This window comes from Chenopodium album, chromosome 24 (assembly GCF_948465745.1).
Source record: "Chenopodium album chromosome 24, dcCheAlbu1.1, whole genome shotgun sequence".
In the NCBI taxonomy this organism is placed as follows: domain Eukaryota; kingdom Viridiplantae; phylum Streptophyta; class Magnoliopsida; order Caryophyllales; family Amaranthaceae; genus Chenopodium; species Chenopodium album.
In genome coordinates, this window is record NC_137857.1 from 3,961,064 (window position 1) to 3,984,059 (window position 22,996).

The following is a 22,996-nucleotide window of genomic DNA, read 5'->3' on the forward strand; positions in this document are numbered from 1 at the left end:
TCTAAGATGTATCATCTTTAATTTGGAGCCACAAAGACATCAATCGTCTATGATAACTAATGGAGGCGCAAAAAGACATCAATTGCAAGCACAAGCTACTAAGCAAATAAGAACAATCCAACAGCCTAGAAGCAAACTTTGCCTCGTTTACACCCTCGTGGCTCATCACGTCGGTTCACACAACACCATCTCTATTAATTCCGATATGTACTCTTTGTGCTACTCATCAACACATCAAATAGACGAAAAAAAAAGAAGAAAAAAAAATAAATCAGAATGTCATACGAATAATTGGGTCTCCAAGCTACAATGAATACAAATTGTATTTGGTCAATTTACTTGTTTTTGGCCTTGAGAGTTACGTATGATTGTACATGATATGAGTACATCTTAACAAGTAGTGTTATTGATTTAGTTAAGTAAAGTCAAGCATTTTTCCATTAAACCAATCTTAATTATTGATTTGTGTGGGATTAGTTATACATAGGAAGATAAATATGATTAATATGAGAGCTAATTTATTGTTATCCATTAACAAAGTGAGCGTGCCGGAGTGATTATCGGGCATGACTAGAAATCATGTGGGCTTTGCCCGCGCAGGTTTGAATCCTGCCGCCCACACTTTTTCAATATATTTTTCCCCTTTTTTGTTCCTGAATAATCTGATATCATTTAATCATTATGCTCTAAATTTGACATGCAGTGGTAACTGATACTTGTATAAGTTATTTCCTGTATTTCTGACAGAGGAAACTCAATAGATTTCAATGCTTTCGTGCCATTCTTCCAGCTTTGCCGATAAATTTCTGTATATCAAAGGGTTAATTCGATGTACAGCAGCTCAGTAGCAAACAGTTCAAACTACATGTGATGTGTTTCAGGCACTTATGTACGAAACTTCTCATGTGTAGAGAATTCGGAGACATAAGTTTGTAAATGTGTAATAGCTATCTTAACATCCTGCAAATTTATGTTATCAGCTTCAGTTGAGATCAAAGAAGCTCTTCATCATTCTCAAACACTTTCATTTCAAGTCCTAACCATCCTGCCATATAGCAGATCTCCTTAGACCTTGGATGAGAAGTATCATCCGAGGAGAAACCATGCATACTCAATGAACCATCAGTATTACCTACATCAACCCAGCTAAATCCAACTTCTTTTTTAACTCTGCTATCTCTCATCTTCCTCCTCAGTGTAGCCACCTTCTCCCAGTCTCCGTTTAAAGCATACAAATTTGACATTAGAACATAAGAACCCGATTCTGTAGGCTCCATTTCTATCAAAGCATTGGCCATTCTCTGACCCATCTCCATATCCCCATGAGTTCTGCATGACCCTAACAAGCTCTGCAAGGCCGAATATGATGGCCCTTCAGGAATTTGATGAAGCAATTCCTCTGCCTCTTTTAATCTTCCTGAACGGCCCAACATATCCACCATACAAGAATAATGCTCGGCTGATGGTTCAACCAGATTGTCGTCGATCATTGAGTCCCAAATCTGGCGACCCATTTCAACCATGCCCTTTCTCCCACATGCCGTCAACATCGAAAGGAAAGTGATAGAGTCAGGTTTTACACCTTTATTTCCCATTTCATTGAATATTTGCATAACAGAATCATAGTCCCCGTGTCTTGCATGAGCTGATATTATTGCTGTCCAAGCAAATTGTGTTCTTTGAACGGTGTCTTTGAAAATCCTCTTGGACTCATATAGGCTGCCTCGCTTTCCATACATATCAAGGAGAGCAGCTGACACAACTGCATCGGAATTCAGTCCAAGTTTCAACAAATGAGAGTGGCATGCTTGTCCATGCCTGAGCGAAATTGCTTCAGCAGATCCAATTGCACTCAAAACACTGCCAAATGTATACTCATTTGGCAGGGTTTCAGATAATGCTGAGCAGAACACCTCAAGAGCTTCTTGATACATCTTGTTTTGGTCATATCCAGATATCAAAGTATTCCAAGACACAGTATCCCGGTTCTGAAGCTCATCAAAAACCTTCTGTGAATCCCCCATTGACTCAAACTTCGCATACATGGTGATCAGACTGTTAGACACGTTCAATTTTGACACAAAACCAGTCTTTAGACAAAACCCATGGATCTTTCGACCTTCATTGAACAAACCCCCATGTGTAATGGCATGCAGTAGTCCAATAAAAGTCACTTCATTCGGGTAGACTTCATCTATCCTCATATCATGAAAAAGGGAAATTGCATGCTCTTGAAAAACAGAAATCATTGTAGTCCAAGAAACCACATTTCTTTCAGACATGGTTTGAAATACTAGCTTGGCATTTTCATTTTCCTCGCACTTTGCGTAAGTTGACATTAAAAGGTTACAAACAGCACAATGCACTCTATATCCAGCCTTTATACTCAAACCATGTAGCAGCCTACCCATCTCCAAATGTCTATCATATCCACAAACAGAAATTGCAGCAGTTAGTGAGACATTATCTGGTCTTACATTATCTCTCAACATTGCACGAAACGTGCATATTGTTTCCAAACCATAACTTCCATCTTGGCTGTATCCACATAGTATCGCATTCCAAGATACTGAATCCTTGGTGGGCATCTCATGAAACACTCTTTCTGCTTCGATTATTCGACCCCATCTTGAGTACAATGTGATAAGTGCATTGCCGATAAAAACCTCACATTTTAACCCTGATTTCACTATGTTTGAGTGTAATTGGAATCCAAATAAAAACCCCTTATCATCCAAACAAAAAGACAGAGCTGTAGTGTAAGTAACAGGGTCAAAAACAACGCCTTTTGCATTCATATCAGCTGCAAAACACAATGCATCATCTGTATTCTGAAACCCCAACAGAACTGTGTTATAAGAGACAGTATCAGGGTCATTCATGCTGCTAAAAATACAAAGAGTGCGATCAAATTGCCCTGATTTGCAGTAAAAACTCATCAAAGAATTTGACACTGATCGATATTGTATAAACCCAGATGAAACAGCGAAGCTGTGAAGCATTGCACCCACTTTCGGATCCCCACGACAAGCTTTAAAGGCGATAGCAACCGCGTCTTCATCAATCCCATTAAGAAAATTATTTTGCAGTTCTGCCTTGAACACATTTAGAGCTCTGAAACCCAGGTTTTGACGTATGTAGGAAAGCATGTAGTTGCTGATAGAAGGAAAATTTCGTTGAGGACTTTTGTCGAACACATGGTGTGCATGATGGTTGATAGAATAATATTTGGCAACGCATAATAGCCATTGAGGGGTTGATGTAAGGTGGGTTTTGAAAAATATTTGGCGGGCTAGCATTAGATTTTACGGTCAGTGTTACCTGACTCGCAACAAGGTTTTAATGTAGGTAATGGGTACGGTAACACAATACGCTACCTAATTTTGTTATATTAGTCGATATATATCACAATATCTATTCGGCTATTCGCACGTATAGAATAGGTTTGCAGGGGAAATTAGTGAAGTAAGTATCACAATCAATTTGCTAATATCATTTGGTTTTGAAAACTAAGTTTATGATTTTGAGAGAATTTTGCTAAGATCAAATTTCATGTGGAAAACAAGAAAGTGATTTACAAGGACCACATTCTTTATCTAATTATCTATTTAGGTTGCTACGATCAATTGACAGCAATTGTAACTTGTTTAGTGAATGAGCTACAAGGCCAACAACCACAATGCTAATGCTAAACTTATTCATGTGGACACGGCTAACTTTGGGGGGCATATGGTCCATATGATCGCACTAGTTTCGGGATATTTGGGGCCTTATATTTGAATATATGGATATACCGAATAAAGTAAGTAAGTTATGTAACCAATTTAGATAATATGTCAATGTAAAAACCAAGATGTTCGATGTACAATACTATTTGCTTCATGATACGCATGATGAATAGTAAAAAATGAGAAGATTTCTAACTTGACTTTCTGGACAAAGAAAAAAATTACATGAAGGTCAAACTTATTTCATTAGAGGCATATTCACTTTAGCTTAATTTCAGTTCAGTTCAATTTAACTCCAATCCGTTCAGTTCATTTCAGCTCTAATCAGTTCAATCAGCTCCTAATTTCATTCTCTCATAAAATATTCATTTCAGCTCAGTTCAATTCAGTTTAGTTCAACTCCAATCAGTTCAGTTCAACTCCAATTAGTTCAATTCAGTCAAGTTCAGCTCCAATCAGTTCAGTTCAGCTCAGTAAATGTGAACAAGCTCTAGATTGTCACACACGACTTCTATCCTTGAACGGCTTGAAATATCTTGGTGTCAAATAAGTCATAAACTTTATTGGACAAACTCAGACTACGCTTTGGACTTAACTAGAAAATGTTAAATATATATGAAAAGATATAGCATGAAATGGTTTAAAGGTCACATACATAGATACACCCTACATATAATGAACGTAGGCACGTAGCATCCTCAAGACCTCAGCCCTAATTGTACTTGAGTCAGTCGTCTCAAAATGCGATCTAGGACTAATCAAGATACATGTGTTATTTAGTGATGATGGACTCATTTAGAGGTCAGAGTGGTACAATGAAAGTCCCTCATTCTGTCACATACAAACGTTTTGTACAAGAAATACTTTCATAATATAAATTCCTAGCTTAGGACAAAGAATGTAGCTTCCTCTATTTGATTTTTACCTTGTTTTTGTAAGAGTGGTGACTTTTTCACTCAATCAAACATGGAACTACTAATGACTTGCTAGAGTACATTGGCAAGAAAAAAAATAAATAAGTAAATAAAAAATAAATAAATCATTGCTTCTGCACAAAATCTCGAAAGCAAAAAGATAAAGATATAATCAAATCTTCATATCTCGTTTAGATATGATTGAAGAGGCTAAAGGAGTAAAGGGGGAGGGGAAAAAAAAAAAGGCTTATAAAATTTTATATTTTTGGTGGAAGAGAGGGGCAAAATAAAATTTTATATTTGTATATCTCTACCATTATTATAGAGCATGTTATTAAGATCAAAGGAGATCCAATTCTATCAAAGTGGTTATACTTTGAGAAAAAGAATCTAAAGGAACATACTCCGGATGATCACCCATATCCCATCTAGCAACTAAATGAGCTACAGTGTTACACGAACGTTTTACGTGAGAAAACTTACATCTCTCAAAACATGCTTTATCAACATTAATATCATCAAAAATGATCAGATTGGAAAAGCTAGGATTTATGTTTTGTTATGATAAAAGCAATTACTCATCACCACGGCGGGTATAAAATAAATATACTTTTTATTATATTTACACTAATATTGGCTACTGTCTCATTGAGAAAAATAATTTGAGACCTTTATTTCTCTAGGATTGATAACATTATTATAACGTTAAAATCATGCACCCTCGAATCCATACAAATCGAAATTAGTTGTACATCAACATAATCTAATATATATATTTAAAAGGGGAGTTTTTTCCCGAGTTTTAGAGAGTCACGTAAAATCTAATTTTCTTAGCGCGCCATGTAGGATTATAAATCTTAGTAATAGCCAATTAAATAAGAGATTATTAATTTCTTTTAGAATTAAATAATTCAAATGCCACGTAAGCAAAATTGGCGAATGAGATTTTTAAGTTTAAAATAATTAAATATCCGTGCATCGTACGGGCTTCATCTAGTATCTTCTATTTAAGTCCCAATTATAATTAACAGTGGTTGAGGGGATAACTATAGGGCATATGACTCATATCGTTTATGCAATTAACCAGCTAGGCACCACAATCTTCGAACACCAAATCTTAATTAAACAAAAATACAAAATGTTAATGTAGTTTAGCCACTATCTGAATATTTACACGAACTTTGGTAACTTACATGCAATATAGTTATTATATCTTATCTTAAGCCTTAGGATCAATATCAATATACTTATATTATATTAGATCTTAGCTTTAGGTAGATTTGACACGATCATTTAATTATTTTATAATTTGAGCTAAACATGCGTTATGAATAGCTAATAATGTGAAACCCACTTTACAGATTCTAATTATCCAATGAATTGTCGTCTAAGTAAACAAACAAAAATAGTATGTCATTTAGAAGTTTCTTCAAATTATGAGGAGATCAATAATTAATAGGAAAAACTTTTGATCATGAACTCCATTATATATAATTAAAGCTTTTGGAATCCCTTCTTATGGTTAGGATAAGGAATTAGGGACTTAAGTGATGTACTTTTAAGATGTTATTATTGTATATGGGTGAACTCCCTTGTAAAATCATTCTAACCACACTATTATCATGTGATACTCCCTCCGTTCCACATGAAAATTGCAAGAACATCAAAAATTATTTTAATTACCACATACGCGTACTTAAATATATAATTAGTACATACTTGTATATTGTAGAGTGCATGTAGACCACACACTTTGAATCTTTATTAACGTCCTTGATTTTCATCACGGTCACACATTATACACAAATAAAATAAACATGCTCTAATTGGCTCTAAGACTTTTTGAGCATATTGCCTTTGTGAGAGTGAGGGAGCTGATCAGAAAAGGACCTCTTAGGGTTTAGACATGGACAAATGAATTATTATTACATAAAAATTAACCCGCCATCATACATACATAATAAACTCGTCGTTATCTTGAATTCAGTAATAAATAAAGTAATTAAAGAATTTAGAGAAATAGTGATATCATATAATCAACAATGAAAGGAAGAAGTATGTGTTGCATGGATTAGGAAGACATTATTACTGTGTCACATCTAGTATTGTACTCTTAAATCTTAATTAATCTCATCTAGTCTTTTAGCTAGGATTAATTTTGTATTAGTAGAAAGTATTGAATCTAAAACTTGTTTGTCGTTTTCTTGTAATAACTTTGTAAGGAATCACTTTTACAATCGCTACTGTAGAATTCTTAGATTTAGTGAAAGTGCGTGGTTATCAAATACAAGGCTATAAGGTCAGAATCATCCTAGGAATAATAATTAGGTAACTTTATAATTTGTGGATTGGATTGAATGTACTTCAATTCCGATGCTAGAGTTAAGAGTATTTTTGAAGAGTAACGAATATTTATATTCTCTATAAAGAACCGACTCGCATTATATAAATCTCATGTACATAATGTTATCATTAGATCTTTGTTATTCAATTTTACCACAATTTTTCCGTAACTCTATTTTCAAAAGTAAAAACATAAACTATTACAAAATTTTGAAATTTGATGTTGGTTTGTCCATACATTAGTTTTTTAAATTGTATTTTTTTTTTTTTTTTTTTGAGCAAAAAATTGTAAAATTATTTAAGAATTATATGCATATGATAAATCGTTATGTGATTACTATTTTCGACACAAATAATTTTATTCTCCTTTATAATTTCTTTACTTCAGCATTTAAATATCCAAAACCATAATTATAAATTATTAGGCTACCTCTCCCCTTCCCTCTCTCTCTTCGATCTCTTTTTTTTATGTTTTTTTTTTTTAAATTCTAGTCACGTAATGAAAATTGAGTTAAGTCGATTCAAAACCAGACAACGAATATATTTGGAGACTTGAACCAGACAACGAATATCGATCTAGACTTGAACCAATTAACCATTTTGATTGGATTGAACATGACATGTATGCATGTAATGGCCGAATATTTTTGGAGACTGGAGGGATCATTAATTAATTGGAGTGCCCAGGTCCACGACCTATCCCAATGTCCTTCACCGGTCCAACACGAACCTAATCTATATCGAGTCATTATCCGTTTTGGCCCGATACTAGTTCACCTCTAGTGCCAGATGGCGTTTCAAGAAGCTTTAGAGCAAAATTCAAGAGATCATACACAAATGCTGCTAGTGAATTCGTTTAAATGCAATTGTGGAACATTGAATTATTGCCAATTTAATTTCAAGAAACATACATCATATCAATTGTACATTAGTACTATTGCAATTTGCCACTCAGCTACACCCAAAAAGTTTGGGTTAGTTCCTGAAGTATTGCCATTTGACATTTGTCGTCCACCATAAAAATAAGGAGTATATGCTACACTAAATAAAATAGGAGTCCATGCAAAGTGGTCGTGGTTTAATTATTTTTATTATCCAAATAAATTAAATGAATGTTGCATACTTCGTATTACTTTTTAATTTAATATTTCATAGTCATTAGTTGGCACTAATATGAGGAGAAAGTTCATCAATAATCCGATAACTCAAATAATTTGCTTGCACTTTTCTACTAATAATGCAAATTTCTTCCAGATTACATACGTGGAGCTCTAAGGACTGATCATGTATCAAATTGTTTTATATTAATACTAAAAAAGAGATATTCCGATCCATTCATAACACCTTCTTCATAACTTTAGCTTAGCTATTGATAGACTATACAATATATTAATTCTTAAAAGTATACTTCTCCCGTTCTTTTTATGTTAATGCAGTTCAACGCTTATATTAATCTAATCGGTAAATAAAATTTATAAAAAGTTGAAATTTTGAAAAAATACATAGAAATGGTTGTAACAACTAACAATTAAGCTCCTATGTGACGAAGTATGTATCTTATTATCATCATTACTACAAATTACAAAAGTTAGTCAAAATAGTGTTTGTAAATAATGAAATAACATAGGAAGTATGTTAAAAAGCATGCTACTATATGACAACTACTATCCTCACCCCATTTCAATTGCTCTATTTTACTTTTTAAGGTGTCTTTATTTACTTAATTACCTATAGTAACATTTTCTTTACCTAATCTGAAAAAGGACCAATTCAACCAAAAGTTTAAGTTAATGGTTGAAACCCATAAATATGTTTTATATTCACGCCCCTTCATACGTGAGTTCGTTGGGCTAGAAGTGTGGATGTAGCATGAGTCTTCCTGATACTCAGAGTTTAACATTCCACTTTAAACTGGAGGTGGATTAGATTTAAACCTGTGTGACTTAAATGTCACACTTAACTCTGATACCATGTTAAATGGTCAACTCAACCAAAAAGTTAAGATGATATGCTCTATTAATTTTCTTTTGGATTGGTTCTCTCGTTTACCCACCTACTCATTTTTCTCTTCCTACCTTTTCAATTGTATAAAACCCTTCACAAATGCTCATGAGACAAATAAAAAGAATGATACATGGTACATAATTATTTTATAATTTACATGGTCAAAACTCAAAACCACCTATTATTAAAATATGTTTATAGTTTGGATGTGTAAGAATGATGAGAACCTAGTAAATGGGCTGTCTAGTTATGGGCATAGACAAAAAAAGTGAATAGGAGAACATCTTTTTGATATACAATCTACTCCATAAATTTGAGTGGAGCACTTTAATTTGATCAATTCAAGTTGTTCGTTATATATGTTGTCTGTTTCTCTTATTATAGTATGGCCGGTGCACATAATAATCTTAGTACTTCGTATCATTCTCAATCTTCATTCATCAGATTTTTTTCTGCGCCGATTGGTAGATCAAACTTTATTCCTTTTTGAAATTTACAATCATGTCAATTGTAAGCTATCGTGGCACATCCCGGATGCAAGAAGGTGATGTTGATAAATGAGTGCTATCCAGTATCCATATGGTGTAAATACAACGAATGTCAATTAGTTAAGTTGATTAAAAGAATATGTGGCTGGACAGTCACTGCTTAGCTTGATCGAGAATTGACCTATCTAGATCTAATTACATTTGTTACATTAATTCTATAAGAACTTTATTTATGGTCTATTTCGTTTACCTTCTTTTACTTATTTCAAGTTTGATAAATTCATCAGTTGAATTCAGATAAGTCCAAATAAGTTCAATTCAGAAAAAACAAGTTAGGATAAAGGTTATCCAAGTTTAAATTACAACTAAAATAAGATTTAATAAGGTAAAATAAGTTTAAATAAGTAAAAATCAGGTGAATAGAACACAATCTAACGAACTAAGCTAGGTTAAAATTATACTTACATCCTAATTTTATTTCTTTAGGGTAAAATAAAAGACCCTACCGAACCAATAACCTCTCACATGTTAAATCAGGTCAACTTTGTACGTCAACAAATTCAAATCATCGCCTAAGAAAGTATATTTTGTAGATGAAGAACAAATACAAGCAAAACCTTATCCTAATAAACATATGGAATAATAAAAATTTGCCAACAATGCGTAATGCATTAAATTGCTCTCCATACTGCTATCCACAACAACAAAAAATTACACATCCTTAAAAAGGTTAATGGATATATTATATCAGTCAATAAACTATATATACAAGTATACAGGTTGTTACATACTTCGTATATATTATTATTACTAGACCAAGCAGACTTTATTGCATTTTGTAGTGATTTCAATCAATTATGAAAGTTATAATATAAACAAGAACACATAGGTGTTGTTTGGTTTACATACAAAATTATGGGAATTGGAAATTCCTAGGAATTGCAAAATTAGTAAGTTGTTTGGTTGAATAAAATTTGGTGAAATGGGGGAAGTAGAACTTCCTAGGAATTTCCAATTCCCACAAAATGTAGGAATTTACTTACCTGGTACCCCCTAGGTAAGTTGAAATTCCTATGGAAATTAACTTCCCTCATTACCAACCAAACAACTTTAAAAAATTCCCATGAATTTGATTATGGAATTTAATTCCCATATATTAGAAGTTCATGGGAATTTTCACTTCCTAAACTAACCAAACAACCCCATAGTATCAATTATAGTACTATACATGCATCTCAATCTTATCTTAAACAGTAGGAAATTATTTTCCCAACAATTTGTAATGCGTTGAACTGTTCTTGCTCCTATTTTTATTATTAAGTAGGCACTTTCCAATTCGATTGGGGATTAAAGTAGTCACTTTCTTCTCTCCTTCAATGAATTAAATTAATTAATGATAGTAACTTTGACCTTGCTTCTAGCACGTGCAGTACACATGGATAGAGTTACTTTACACAAATGCAAAATTATTTTGGTAAAAATTGGCTCGATTAGGGAGTCTATTGATCCCGCATAAAACTTTACTCATAAAACAACTTGTACTAAACTTAGAAGACTAAACATGAACAAAATCCATCATAAAGACGCGTGCATACACTTCTAATTTAACTTAAACTAATACCCTGTAACAAAATAAAATAAAATAACACCCAAATTTTTTGAAGAAATTTCGCTATTTCCAGCCTAAATGGTTACCCCCTAAGTTAAGCTAAAAGTATCATTTTTCTATTTTGTACAAATAGAAATTGTTTTTTTTTTTTCAAAAACATACAAATAGGTTAATATTATTTATTTTTTTTGACAAATAGGTTAATATAAATCAACAAAAATCTATCTATAGTTTAACATGCCTCAATTTGTCCTGATTGATTACAAAAAATATTCTCTAAATATAAAATAATCATACAAAAATTGAATTTAATTTGAGATAAGTCAAGACTCAAGAGTAGATGAAGATTTATGTGGGCTAGAAATCTTCAAATACATGTCAACTACTCCAACTTTCAAGTTCTTGCAATAATTCCATGCAATTGACCCCACCCCACTATATTTGACCTATCATCGTTCATGATTTTTGTTGAAATCTTTTTCAATTCTCCTCATCCCATCAATTGCTAAACAAATAGAAAAATATAAAAGTATAAGTTCATAAATCTCTATCAATGCCCTCTCTAAGATCTCGATCATAATATTCTATATTTGCTTTAATTTGGGCTCCACTAATAGTGCTTGATTGACTGAGTGTTAGTAGATATGAATGTTGCTAAGCTCTAAATCTTTTCTACGAAATAAGACACCAAAAATCATGCTTGTGGCTCCAAGGGTTTCCTAGCCACTTTCGGTATTGATTTTGATTTGATTGGGTGTAATTCAATCTCTTGCAATGCTTACCTGTTTGCGACGAGTAAGCTAATGGATGAGATTGTCTCGCAGTAATTCATTATAGGATAGTGGAAATAAATAAAGATATCTGACCTCTCTCTCATGGATGTAAAGCCATCTTTGATATAGAAATAGTTATTACAATTTCGTTACAAATTGATGTGAAATCATATCATACATATCTAATAGACACATAGAATAATTATACATATTGTAATTTTGAAATATATTATTTGATTACTTTGCTAATGTATACTCTTTCATGCGTATCACATCACTCTTGTACTTTTATTTATTTTTATTATCGTTGTAATATTATTAGCCAATTTATAATACAAGTACGTGTGATATATATACGTCTTGTATCTACTAAGACTGAGTACTAGTTTTTAAGTACAGACCAACTAATGATTGACTAGCTAGCTGCATAATCTTTACAGTAATTTGCTTATTTAGGAAATGAGATTATAGACAAAATTAGTACGTTGTATGTAGTAATACTTAGTACTAAAGAAAGAACATAATTAATCTAGATCAAAAGGAGGCACCAATAACATTAGATAATGTGGACACGCGCTATAAAAAGATAATTAATCGAGACCATGAAATTAAATTAACCCTTTGCTTCTAATGAATCACTTTGCTTTATGTCTAATAAGAATTGAACCTCCGGTCTGATGGCCTGGTTATTACTTATTAGGAGCTAAGGTTGAGAAGATCTTTAGTACTAAAGTAAGGGTCTGTTCTCTTACGTTGAAATTCAGTTTAGTTCAGTTCAGCTGAGTTCAGTTCAGTTCAGCTGAGTTCAGTTCAGTTCAGCTCAGTTCAGTTCAATTGTTCAGTTCAGTTCAGCTCCTAATTTCCTTCTCTTATAAAATATTCATTTCAGTTCATTTCAGTTCAGTTCAGCTGAGTTCAGTTCAGTTCAGTTCAGTTCAGCAGAGTTCAGTCAATGAGAACATGCCCTAATTATCAATTCCAAATATTCTAGAGTTGCATTGATTTGAGGTTGAATTGCTCTCAGCTTTGATAAATTTCTTAATAATAATGCCTGTATATACTTACGCGTTCCATGCATCCCATCAAAGTGTACGGTACTACTATTATATGTTATTGATTACACGCAGCAACTTTCATATTACAAGTTTACAACCAATGAATTAGCCGGTAACGTTTTGAAGAGTGATATCCAAGATTAATTTCGTCTATAATATTATCCTTTTATGTTAGTTTTAAATCAAATAACAAAAAACAAAGAATGAAACTCAAACTAACATACTTGTCGAAACTCCTTAGTGTTACTTGTCCCTCGTTTAAACATATTAGATGAGGATTGAAAAGTTACTCTTTTTATTACGAATTGATTCTAAGATTTCCTGATCAATTAAACGTCAAGATACTAAAATGTGTGTTAATATTTGAAACGGTTGAAAATATGAAGAGTACATATTATGGGATTGATGAAATTTCAAAATGTAGCTATTAGTTGCATGGAAGAGAAGACCGGTGTACAGATGATTCGATACCTAGCTTAGCAAGTTCAAACTAGGATCAACCATAGCCTTTTGTATTAAAGTCCAAAAGGTTATGATTAACCGTACCTACTAGATAGTCAATTGTTCTACGTAAATACACGACAATAATTCACTAATACTTAATTAGTGTACGATATTAATTTGGTAGTTCATTCTAATAGTCAATGGTGCTTGTCCATTTCGTAAATCTTATCAAACTAATGACGGTTCTTACGTTTTGAACTAATTTAAGAAACTGATAAATTTTTCCAAATGCTTTAATTTGGTACATATTTGATATCTACAAATGAATCATAGAGGCGTATTCATTGTCTCTTTGTTAAAGAATCTCTTCATTAGGACAAATTAATAGCAAAACAAAGGAACTTATTAGGGAAGAATTCTCTTGTATGGCTACCCAATTTTCCAATAGAATGAGAAGATTCAATTCTCCTCTCTCCACGAAATCCCTTTAGGAGAACTTTAAAATGACAAGTTAGCATCGAAAGAAGGTCATTGGATGAGGGGAGAAGAGAAAAAGAGGACACGCAGCACGTATAAATTTATAAGTGAGATCGATAGTATTCAGTGGTGATCGATAACAAAGGAGATGAGAAATTGCAGGCTATTGAATATTGATGGATCTACCTTTTTTAAAAAAAAAAATAAAAAATGAGAATCCCAATCCATTAGACCATTAGAGGAGCAAACAGTAGTAACAACATTAGTAGGCTCAACAAGGCCAATCAAAAAAAACGTGTGGCTTCCTTGTCCAAAATACAATGCCTACCCTATAATCAATAATATTCATTGAAGATTCTTTGGGACAAATTTAGTAACTAATGGACACTAAATTTCTAGCTTTTCTAGCTACATTTTTTTTTTTTCTTTTTAAATAGTAGACAAAATATGACTAGTATATACTACTAGTATATGATGTATATATTCCAATTTTCTGTAGTTAATATTTCAATATATTGGAATCTAATTGTATGGTTTGTATGTAACGAATCTAACCCTAACTAGAATAGTTAGGTTGTAGTCAGTCGATGGAGTTCAAACACATGATTAAAATTATGGTCCTTTTTCTTTTAAGGTCATTTTTCAACCTAGAGAGTAAGGGGTTGCAAGTTGTTGTATCACTCTTTGTGCGTTGACTTTTGTAGCACTATTATAACCCTAAATTGAGGAAACTTTTGAATAATTGTAAAACCTAAAAATCACAAAGTTAATAGGGTAGTTGCTTGTCAAGTTAATAGGTCCTTTTATGGAATATATCCTCTAGCTCATTTGGGATCACTGATTCCAATGTTTTTTTTATCATTTTTTGTTTGTTTACTTTATTTATAGTATTAAATTGAACTTTTTTGCTAAATTGTAGAAATATATGTAATCTAATTACAAAGGTTAAATATATGTAATCCGTATTAGCTATTATAAAATAAAGGTAAATCTATATACATGTATATATACAAATCCTCGACTCTTTTCTTCTAATGTTATGCTTTCTTCTTAAAGATCGATTGAGTTGGCTCGGTATTTTTTATTTATTATTTTTTTTTTTTTGAGACAAAGTTGGCTCAGTATACATGTACTTGCATAAGAGAAAAAATAGAATGACATGCTTAAGTAATTGACTAATTGAAACTACATTTTCTTTTTAATTTATTTGACAAGTAACTGATACTAGTTTTTTCCCTACCTCTAGGTTTCTCCTTGGGAGGGTATTTTTTTCCTAGTTTTTTGGTAGGATTTTTTCCGGTTTTTTTTTTTGGATTTTCCTTCAATCTTTTTCCTTCTCCCTTTTTCCTCCTTCATCCTTCTCTCCTTAATCTCCATTGTGATTATTGGTAGGGGCTATCACTAGTTCCTTGATTAGTGGTAAGCCCAAAATCCCTTTCTAATCACTTATAATAATAGATCCCATCCTCACGATGGTCTTGCTCGGTGTAGATGATTTCTCTTTTGTCATCGGAATTTCTAATTTTATAGTGGTGGTTCATGTGGCGTTAAATCAGTTGTCAGATCAACGACTACAATTAAGTTCAATTCAAAAACTATCAAAAATCGCAAGGCCCCCTTGTAGAATTCAACAGACGAGGGTATTCATCAATGTCAAATCTCACTCGCGACCGTAGTTTTACATAATTAAAATTGTTATTTGATTCAATTTTCATTGTATTCATCGATTCTGATCTCTTTTGCAGATGTCGTATGGCTTCTTATTATTGAATTATTATTCTCTTCAAAAAAAATAAAGTAATTGATACTACATATTTGATTGTATAAGTATTCACACTATTTTATGCTTGTATTATGAGTTTTGTTAATCTTATAAATAAGTTATAAATAATATCATGTGTAAATTAGGATAAGGGTTCCAAACTTAAAACTTAAAGTGTTTCAAGTGTCATATTAATTCATAAATATAATAAAAATAAAACCAATTAAATGGGACATGATGATCTTACTTTTATAATAATAAGAACAATAAATGCATTATTCTTATTAGTTAGCTAGAGGGAGATCGAGAGGGGAAATGCGGACAAAAGTATACACATTCGATTTGATCCTCTAATGAGTATATTTATTAGTTTTCTCACTCTCTTTCCAATTTCTAATTTTTAATTTTTAATTTATTACTTATATTAACATTTTAGTTTTCAACTTACATGCTAATATTAAGTGTGAAGAACATTTTATTACATATAGAAAACTATGTTAGTAGGTCAGGGCGCATGAGTACATATTCTATTATTTTAATAAAATAATCAAAATTTGAAAATACATCATCATTTTTTTTTTTTACAAGAGCACATCATCAAAATTAATGAAAAAATAGAATTTACAAACAAAAGACAAGTATAGTGGACAACTAACCAACAACATATTAAAGAGAATTGAACATTTAAATGCACTTCATGTGAAGAGCTCAATCAGCCTCCTATTCCTACTTTACACCTATGTATAATCCAACACTATACACTTTTAACAAATGGCAATCTAACCTTACTGATAGAAACTAATTTCTTCCTAATTTATTAACATGTGAATGACATTTTTCCCACCCATTTTTTCTTCTAAATTTCTAAAATTAGACTCTAACCTTTTTTATCATGATTTCTAAAAACTAATTTATTTTTTCTATAGCATTTTTACAAAAATTAACAACTTCTAAAAAAAACCAAAATTTTAAAGCTCTTTGAAGTTTGAATGGTGGGGTAACAAAAGCACTTAGTTAATGAGAAGAGGAGATGCTATGTGTGTATATACTGGGGTTCACAATCTTCTTGTCCAGTAACTATCCTTCACCTTTAAATCAACATCAATAATTGACCATTAATTTGGTATTAGAATTTGTTTGCTAAAGATTCTCTTTTTTCATTTAATTCCTTTTTTTTAATAATTTTTACCTTCTCATTTTCAACCTAAATTACCTTCCTCCACAAACAACAACATCAAGATCTACTTTATTAAAACCTTGTCACTTTTTTTCTTTTACTTTTGAGATTTTTTTTTCAATTACAATTGACATTGCTGATGTGGTGTTACCTAAGCTGAATCAACAATCACAATATAGATTGTTACACTTTCACTCCTACGCAGAAGATGCGAGAGGGTACGTGATTGATTATTTTTGTTAAGGGGTGTTACTACAACACCCAAAAAAAATGCCCAAATAATTTATAAAACACATTTTTGTAACCCTAGAACATTCCCATGAGAAGGTGCAAAAATGGGATTGGCCTAATCTCTCCCTGCCAAATACTAGCTGTTATTTGTGTCAACCACTAGTGGAGGGCCACTTCATTAATATTATTTTATTTTCCTTTTCTTTTATTTCCTTATTACAACATAAATTACCTAGAAAACTTTGCCTATATAAGAGAAACTTCACAAGCTATCTTTATTGTGAGTCCAAACATATTCAAGCAATCATCTAATATTGTCTCATAACAAACAATATTAGCTTCCATCTTCAACTTCAACTCCTTTTTGGCTTCTTCTACTAAGGCTTCTAAAAATGGTTAGCATTTTTGTCATGCTTATTACAAGTATTATTTAGCAATTGTTCCAACTATATTTCATCAATTTTGTGAAAATCTCCTAGGGTATGTACATTAATTTCCTTAATAATCGCGTTACCTTATTTGTTTGCTCATGGCTCAGGATGGAAAGATGAGTTGGATTGTTGCCGATGCCCTTGACTATAAGGGTGCCCCTGCAGACCGCTCGAAAACTGGTGGCTGGGTGCCTGCTGCTCTTATTTTAGGTATGATTTACCCTTCTTTTAGCTTAGAGTTTATGCATTTTCGACTAATGAGTTGCATTAAGCATCATTTAGTAGGTTATTCATGCAAAATAAAAGTTCATTAGAATATTCAGAATAACAAAAAAGAGGGGCTAACAATATTGATGCAAAGTGTTGCACTTGTAAACCTTAAAAATATTCTCATATCCACAAACTTTTTATTTACTCCCTCAAAGATTGGAACATTGGTTTCCACCCGGCCCACCCCATTCGATCATTTTTAAACATCAATAGATTATATACTAGGACCGGGATTCTCTCCAGTGATTAGACGGTCTAAGGGGTTTTTAGAAAGTTGCACGATAACTTATAAGAATCCACTTTCATTACACTGATACTAATATTGTCGTCTCTAATTATGTGCAATGATAAAACAGGCATCGAAATGTGTGAAAGGCTATCGACAATGGGGATAGCCGTGAACCTTGTGACATACCTTGTTGGAACTATGCACTTACCTAGTTCAACCTCGGCGAATGTTGTCACTGATTTCATGGGCACTTCCTTCCTCCTCTGCTTGCTCGGCGGCTTTTTGGCTGATTCCTTCCTAGGAAGATTCAAGACTGTTGCAATTTTCGCAGTGGTACAAGTATTGGTAAGTACTAATAAACTAACACGCCTTACAACAATTTTATGAATGCATGACAAAATCATAATTTTAAGTTTTTAACGACCTCTAAAGTCTAAACCCGTATATCTTATACATGATTCAGGGGACAGCAATGCTAGCAATCTCAACAAAACTACCCGAGCTACGACCACCACCATGTGACTCAAACGAACCATGCCAAAAAGCAACAGAATTTCAAATGGGAATTCTATACTTAGCCTTATACTTGATCGCCCTAGGCACGGGTGGTCTAAAATCGAGTGTATCCGGTTTTGGAAGTGATCAATTTGATGAGAAAGACGAGAAGGAGAAGGCTCAAATGACCGCCTTTTTTAGCAGATTCTTCTTCTTCATAAGCCTAGGGACTCTAATGGCCGTGACTGTGCTCGTGTGGATACAAGATGAGGTAGGGAGAAGCTGGGCATATGGAATTTGCTCTGTTTCAATGGGTGTTGCAATAGTTATATTTTTGGCTGGAATAAAAAGATATAGGTACAAAAAGAGTATGGGAAGCCCTATTGTTCATATTTTCCAAGTTATTTCAGCAGCTGTTAAAAAGGCTAAATTGCAATTGCCTTATGATGTGAATTACTTGTATGAGGATGCTCCTGAAGGTCAAAGGGTTCCACACACTCAGCAATTTGGGTAAGTTCCATAATTTAAAACAAAATTTACTCATAATTTGTTTACTTTATGTAGGTAATATTAGGTCCAAAAAAGATGTAACAATTTTTTGCTTTAAAGATGTTCTTAACTTTCTGTAAGGTCAACTTCTAAAATCCGAGCTTTATTTCTTTGTGTCTTGAAGAAAAAATTATACGGATAATGGGGGAGTAATGATAAAACACTCTTACTGGTCAAACTTTATCATAACTAAGTACGAAGAAAGTTTTGGAATAAAAGTATTAAAGATGAGACTTTTTACTTAAATTTTTCAATGATTAACTAGGATGATCTTCATAGTGGAGTAAATTAACATAAGTTGACAATAATTTTCATTAGAATTATTTTAAAGTGGTTTTATGCTACTAACAAATACTTTTATCTTAATTAATTGGAGTTCAAATTAGGATTATCCTATCTACTTGTACACGTACACAACATTATATTTAACTAGAATATTTAGTCAACATATATATTATTATATGCAAGTCACAAAGTAAAATGAAAAAAAGGGTCACCCTTGTTAATTCAATTTTGTGTCTTCCTAACTTCCTTAAGGTATAGTGAAAATTAAATGTATAACGTTTTCATCATGCTTATATATAGGTGCTTGGACAAGGCAGCAATAGTAGCCGAGGGGGACTTTGAGAACATTCACGGTGGTTCGGCCCCCACGCCCCCCAACCCATGGAAGCTATGCTCGGTGACCAAAGTCGAAGAAGTAAAGATGATGGCACGGTTGCTACCCGTATGGGCAACAACCATCATATTTTGGACAACATACGCACAAATGATCACTTTCTCGGTCGAGCAAGCTTTCACCATGGAAAGATCCCTAGGGAGCTTCCAAATCCCAGCAGGCTCACTCACTGTCTTCTTTGTAGCAGCCATTCTACTCAGTTTAGCAGTATATGACCGTATCATTGTGCCATTTTGGAAAAAATGGAAAGGCAAAGCAGGTACATACATTGCACCATGATCATATACATCTTTCTTCGTTATTTAATACTGCAACATATGGAGTTTTACGCTTGCTAAATTCACAACTTATTTCAAAATTAATCAGTATTCATTATTAAAATGAATCCAACATATAAAAATTTCACGTGAATATATATTTTTTTTGCCTATAATTCATAAAAGATGTTCAAAATTTGATAAGTATCATGTTTTGTGTTGAATTTTGATTTAAATTACAATTACTTACATATTTTTACCATGATCTTTATTATATTATGTTGGTACGTGGTCCAAAAGGAGGGTACCACACCTTATGTTTTTATGTGGCCTTGCTAGGGTGTAAAGAATGATAGTGTATGGTACTTTGGGACAACCCCCATTTAAATTATACCAGTACTTTTTTATTTTGGAGGGTTGGTACCATCTTGATTCAGTATCTTGTGACAACACACTAAGGTCTCTAACTATGATCTCGAGTCTGAAATCAAATTCCGTGTTTTGTACCCTAGATTAACCTATGTGGCGATCCAACTAAAACAATTTTGATCAGTAAAAATAGGTTTATTATTATCTTGTTGTTGCATATAATAACTTTGATAGTAAACATGAGCTTTAATCATTGAAATTTATTTAATAATTTAATGAAGAGAAAATTTTGATAAAGTTTGTTTAGTATGAGGTTGTATGTTACACTCCTTTTAAAAAAGGGTATTTTAGAATACACTCAATTTATTTAAGTAATTAGTGAGTATACTATTAGATTGAAAATGACAAGAGAAAATTATTAAAATTTTTGATACTAAAATTCTTAAGACAAGATACTAGCTTATTAAAATGCTTAATATAATGATGAAAAAGGCAGCATTGCATTATCATAAAACAATATGTATCTACAGTGGATCCAATATAATGTTTATGTCTCTATATCTCACAATAGATCACATGCATCTCACTATCTTAGGTTATCTATAAATATCATGAGATGCAAGGTACCAAAAATTAGTTGGCTAATATATGCAATCATCACACAAATAATGCATCCATAATTGAACTAATTAATTTATTTTCACACCGAATCTTTAAAGAAAATTGAAGACCTAAAATTAAAGAATGTAGTCCAAATTACTTTATAGAAATAGAATTTTGAAAAATTGTTTAGCTGAGAAAGAAAAAAAGTGATTTTATAGAGAATTCTAATCACTATATTCAACCAAACGACCAGTTTTATTACAATATTTTTATGTACTTGAAGTTACGAGCTGAGTGAACATATTACACATAAGCAATATTAAATTCAACCAAACGCCCACTGATATTAAAATTTTCTTATGTACTTGAAGTTATGAGTGAATATATTGCACGTAATCAACGTTACTGCAACATGAACACTAACTATATTCATATGATTTTGTATGTATAGGTTTCAGCAGCTTGCAAAGAATATCAATAGGGCTAGTCCTCTCAACACTAGGAATGGCAGCCGCGGCATTGGCAGAAAGAAAGAGACTATCAGTAGCAATAGCAGTAGGAAGAGATGCACAATCACTTCCTATAAGTGTGTATTTCTTAATCCCACAATTCTTCCTAGTTGGTGCAGGGGAAGCCTTCATCTACACCGGACAACTCGATTTCTTCATCACTCAAGCACCTAAAAGCATGAAAACTATGAGCACTGGCCTGTTCCTTACCACTCTCTCCCTCGGGTTCTTCCTTAGTAGCTTCCTAGTGTCGGTCATTAAGGGTGTTACCACTACGCGCACTAGTGAAGGATGGCTAGCCGATGACATTAACTATGGAAGGCTTGATTACTTCTATTGGTTGTTGACTCTACTAAGTTTGGTTAACTTTGGTGCGTTTATGATTTGTGCTATATGGTTTAAGCCTCCATCCAAAAAGAATAACTCGATTAGGGTATCGAATGCTAATGGATCATATGGTTCTGAGGAAAGATGCTAGGAGAACAAGGGGGGAAAAAATGTGCAAGTTTAAATTCAGGGGAATTTGGTGAAAATTTGCATTGGGTGTATTTTTATGTGATACTTTGGAGTTAAATTTTTTGAAAGCTTAAGCTTTACCTCCAAATTTAATTATCCTTGATGTATAGTTTAATGTACAATTAATGAATTAAATGGTGTGTTTTAAGATTGGTTCTTACCTTTCTAAATCATACTTGTGGCTTTCTTAGCTTCTTCCACTAATACAAAGTAACAAAGGTATCTATATATCCATTTCAATCATTCTTTCTTTTTTACCTTAAAAGACTTGTGTGATTAGTAAAGGTGAGTTAATATGGACCTCACACTAGCACTATGTATTCATAGGCCCATGAATTTTGAACCATATGTTACGTGGAGTAGATGATAAGGGCGGTTTGCAGACTGGTAAAAAAAAATGACTCGATCATATATATAAACGACTTTTATATGTTGGATTACTAGTAAAAAGTCATCCAACTATTACGACATACTTTTAAATAGCTACGTATTCATGTTAAATAGATGAATCTGTCTTTTTTTAACTCAAAGTACTAGCTTGAAGATGTTCTTTTCACAAAACCAAAGAAAAAAATACAAATAAAACAAAACCCGAATAATGTGGAACTAACCCTAAAATGTCCTCCCCTTGGACACGTAATTGTTTAGCTTATAATTGAATTGGTCCACCTTTAATCCATAACAGTAAGGTGAATGATCCAATTAACCTAACATTCCAACCTCTTAGGCGTCCATGTCCCAGTTCAACTTTTAACAGGTCCGATTTTAATTTGAAAGTGAGGGGAGAGAATAAGGAAATCTCTACCCAGATATGCCTCCAGGTGGGCTTGATCCCAAGCAATATAATTTGCAATTAATTGCAATTCAATTTTTTTTCCCTTCAGACAAGTACATGTGGCTTTTGGCCTGACCCATCATTTTCTCATGCATTAAACTCAGCTGTAGCAAATGATCAAGATATGTGCTGAGTAAACTACTAAAATGTACACACTATGCCACTAGGAGGAATTCGAAAACAGGATTACAATATAATGTAACTCAAGTGTTTCAATTCCTTAATTAGTAGACCAATGCTTGTAATTTA

The 22,996-nt window shown here is 32.7% G+C and overlaps 2 protein-coding genes and 1 non-coding gene across 4 annotated transcripts; 2 read left to right on the plus strand and 1 right to left on the minus strand.

The window, feature by feature from the left end:
- The first annotated feature begins 539 nt into the window (after window positions 1-539).
- On the plus strand, window positions 540-621 carry TRNAS-AGA (transfer RNA serine (anticodon AGA)). The gene has a single exon. It is a non-coding gene; the product is annotated as a tRNA-Ser (tRNA).
- Window positions 622-792: 171 nt separating this feature from the next.
- LOC145612776 (pentatricopeptide repeat-containing protein At4g32430, mitochondrial-like) lies at window positions 793-3,299 on the minus strand. Its single transcript, XM_081668066.1, has one exon. The coding sequence runs from the start codon at window positions 3,297-3,299 to the stop codon at window positions 993-995; it is 2,307 nt and encodes a 768-aa protein (XP_081524192.1). The 3' UTR covers window positions 793-992.
- Window positions 3,300-17,259: 13,960 nt separating this feature from the next.
- Window positions 17,260-22,155, plus strand: LOC145610382 (protein NRT1/ PTR FAMILY 6.2-like). Of its 2 annotated transcripts, XM_081665728.1 has the most exons (6): window positions 17,260-17,400; window positions 17,544-17,646; window positions 18,063-18,280; window positions 18,399-18,940; window positions 19,565-19,917; window positions 21,339-22,155. In XM_081665728.1, the coding sequence occupies exons 1-6, from the start codon at window positions 17,398-17,400 to the stop codon at window positions 21,872-21,874; spliced, it is 1,755 nt and encodes a 584-aa protein (XP_081521854.1). In that variant the 5' UTR covers window positions 17,260-17,397; the 3' UTR covers window positions 21,875-22,155. The 2 variants fall into 2 exon arrangements, with proteins under 2 accessions (XP_081521854.1, XP_081521853.1); XM_081665727.1 differs by lacking the exon at window positions 17,260-17,400 and having other exon boundaries at window positions 17,535-17,646.
- The last annotated feature ends 841 nt before the right edge of the window (window positions 22,156-22,996 follow it).

Excerpts from the sequence above, each read along its gene's own strand:
- LOC145612776 (XM_081668066.1), bottom strand. The coding sequence starts at position 3,299 with ATGCTAGCCCGCCAAATATTTTTCAAAACCCACCTTACATCAACCCCT.
- LOC145610382 (XM_081665727.1), top strand. The coding sequence starts at position 17,535 with ATGGCTCAGGATGGAAAGATGAGTTGGATTGTTGCCGATGCCCTTGAC. Across the intron at positions 18,941-19,564 it reads CCACACACTCAGCAATTTGG|GTGCTTGGACAAGGCAGCAA; the intron begins GTAAGTTCCATA and ends GCTTATATATAG. Across the intron at positions 19,918-21,338 it reads AAAATGGAAAGGCAAAGCAG|GTTTCAGCAGCTTGCAAAGA; the intron begins GTACATACATTG and ends TTGTATGTATAG.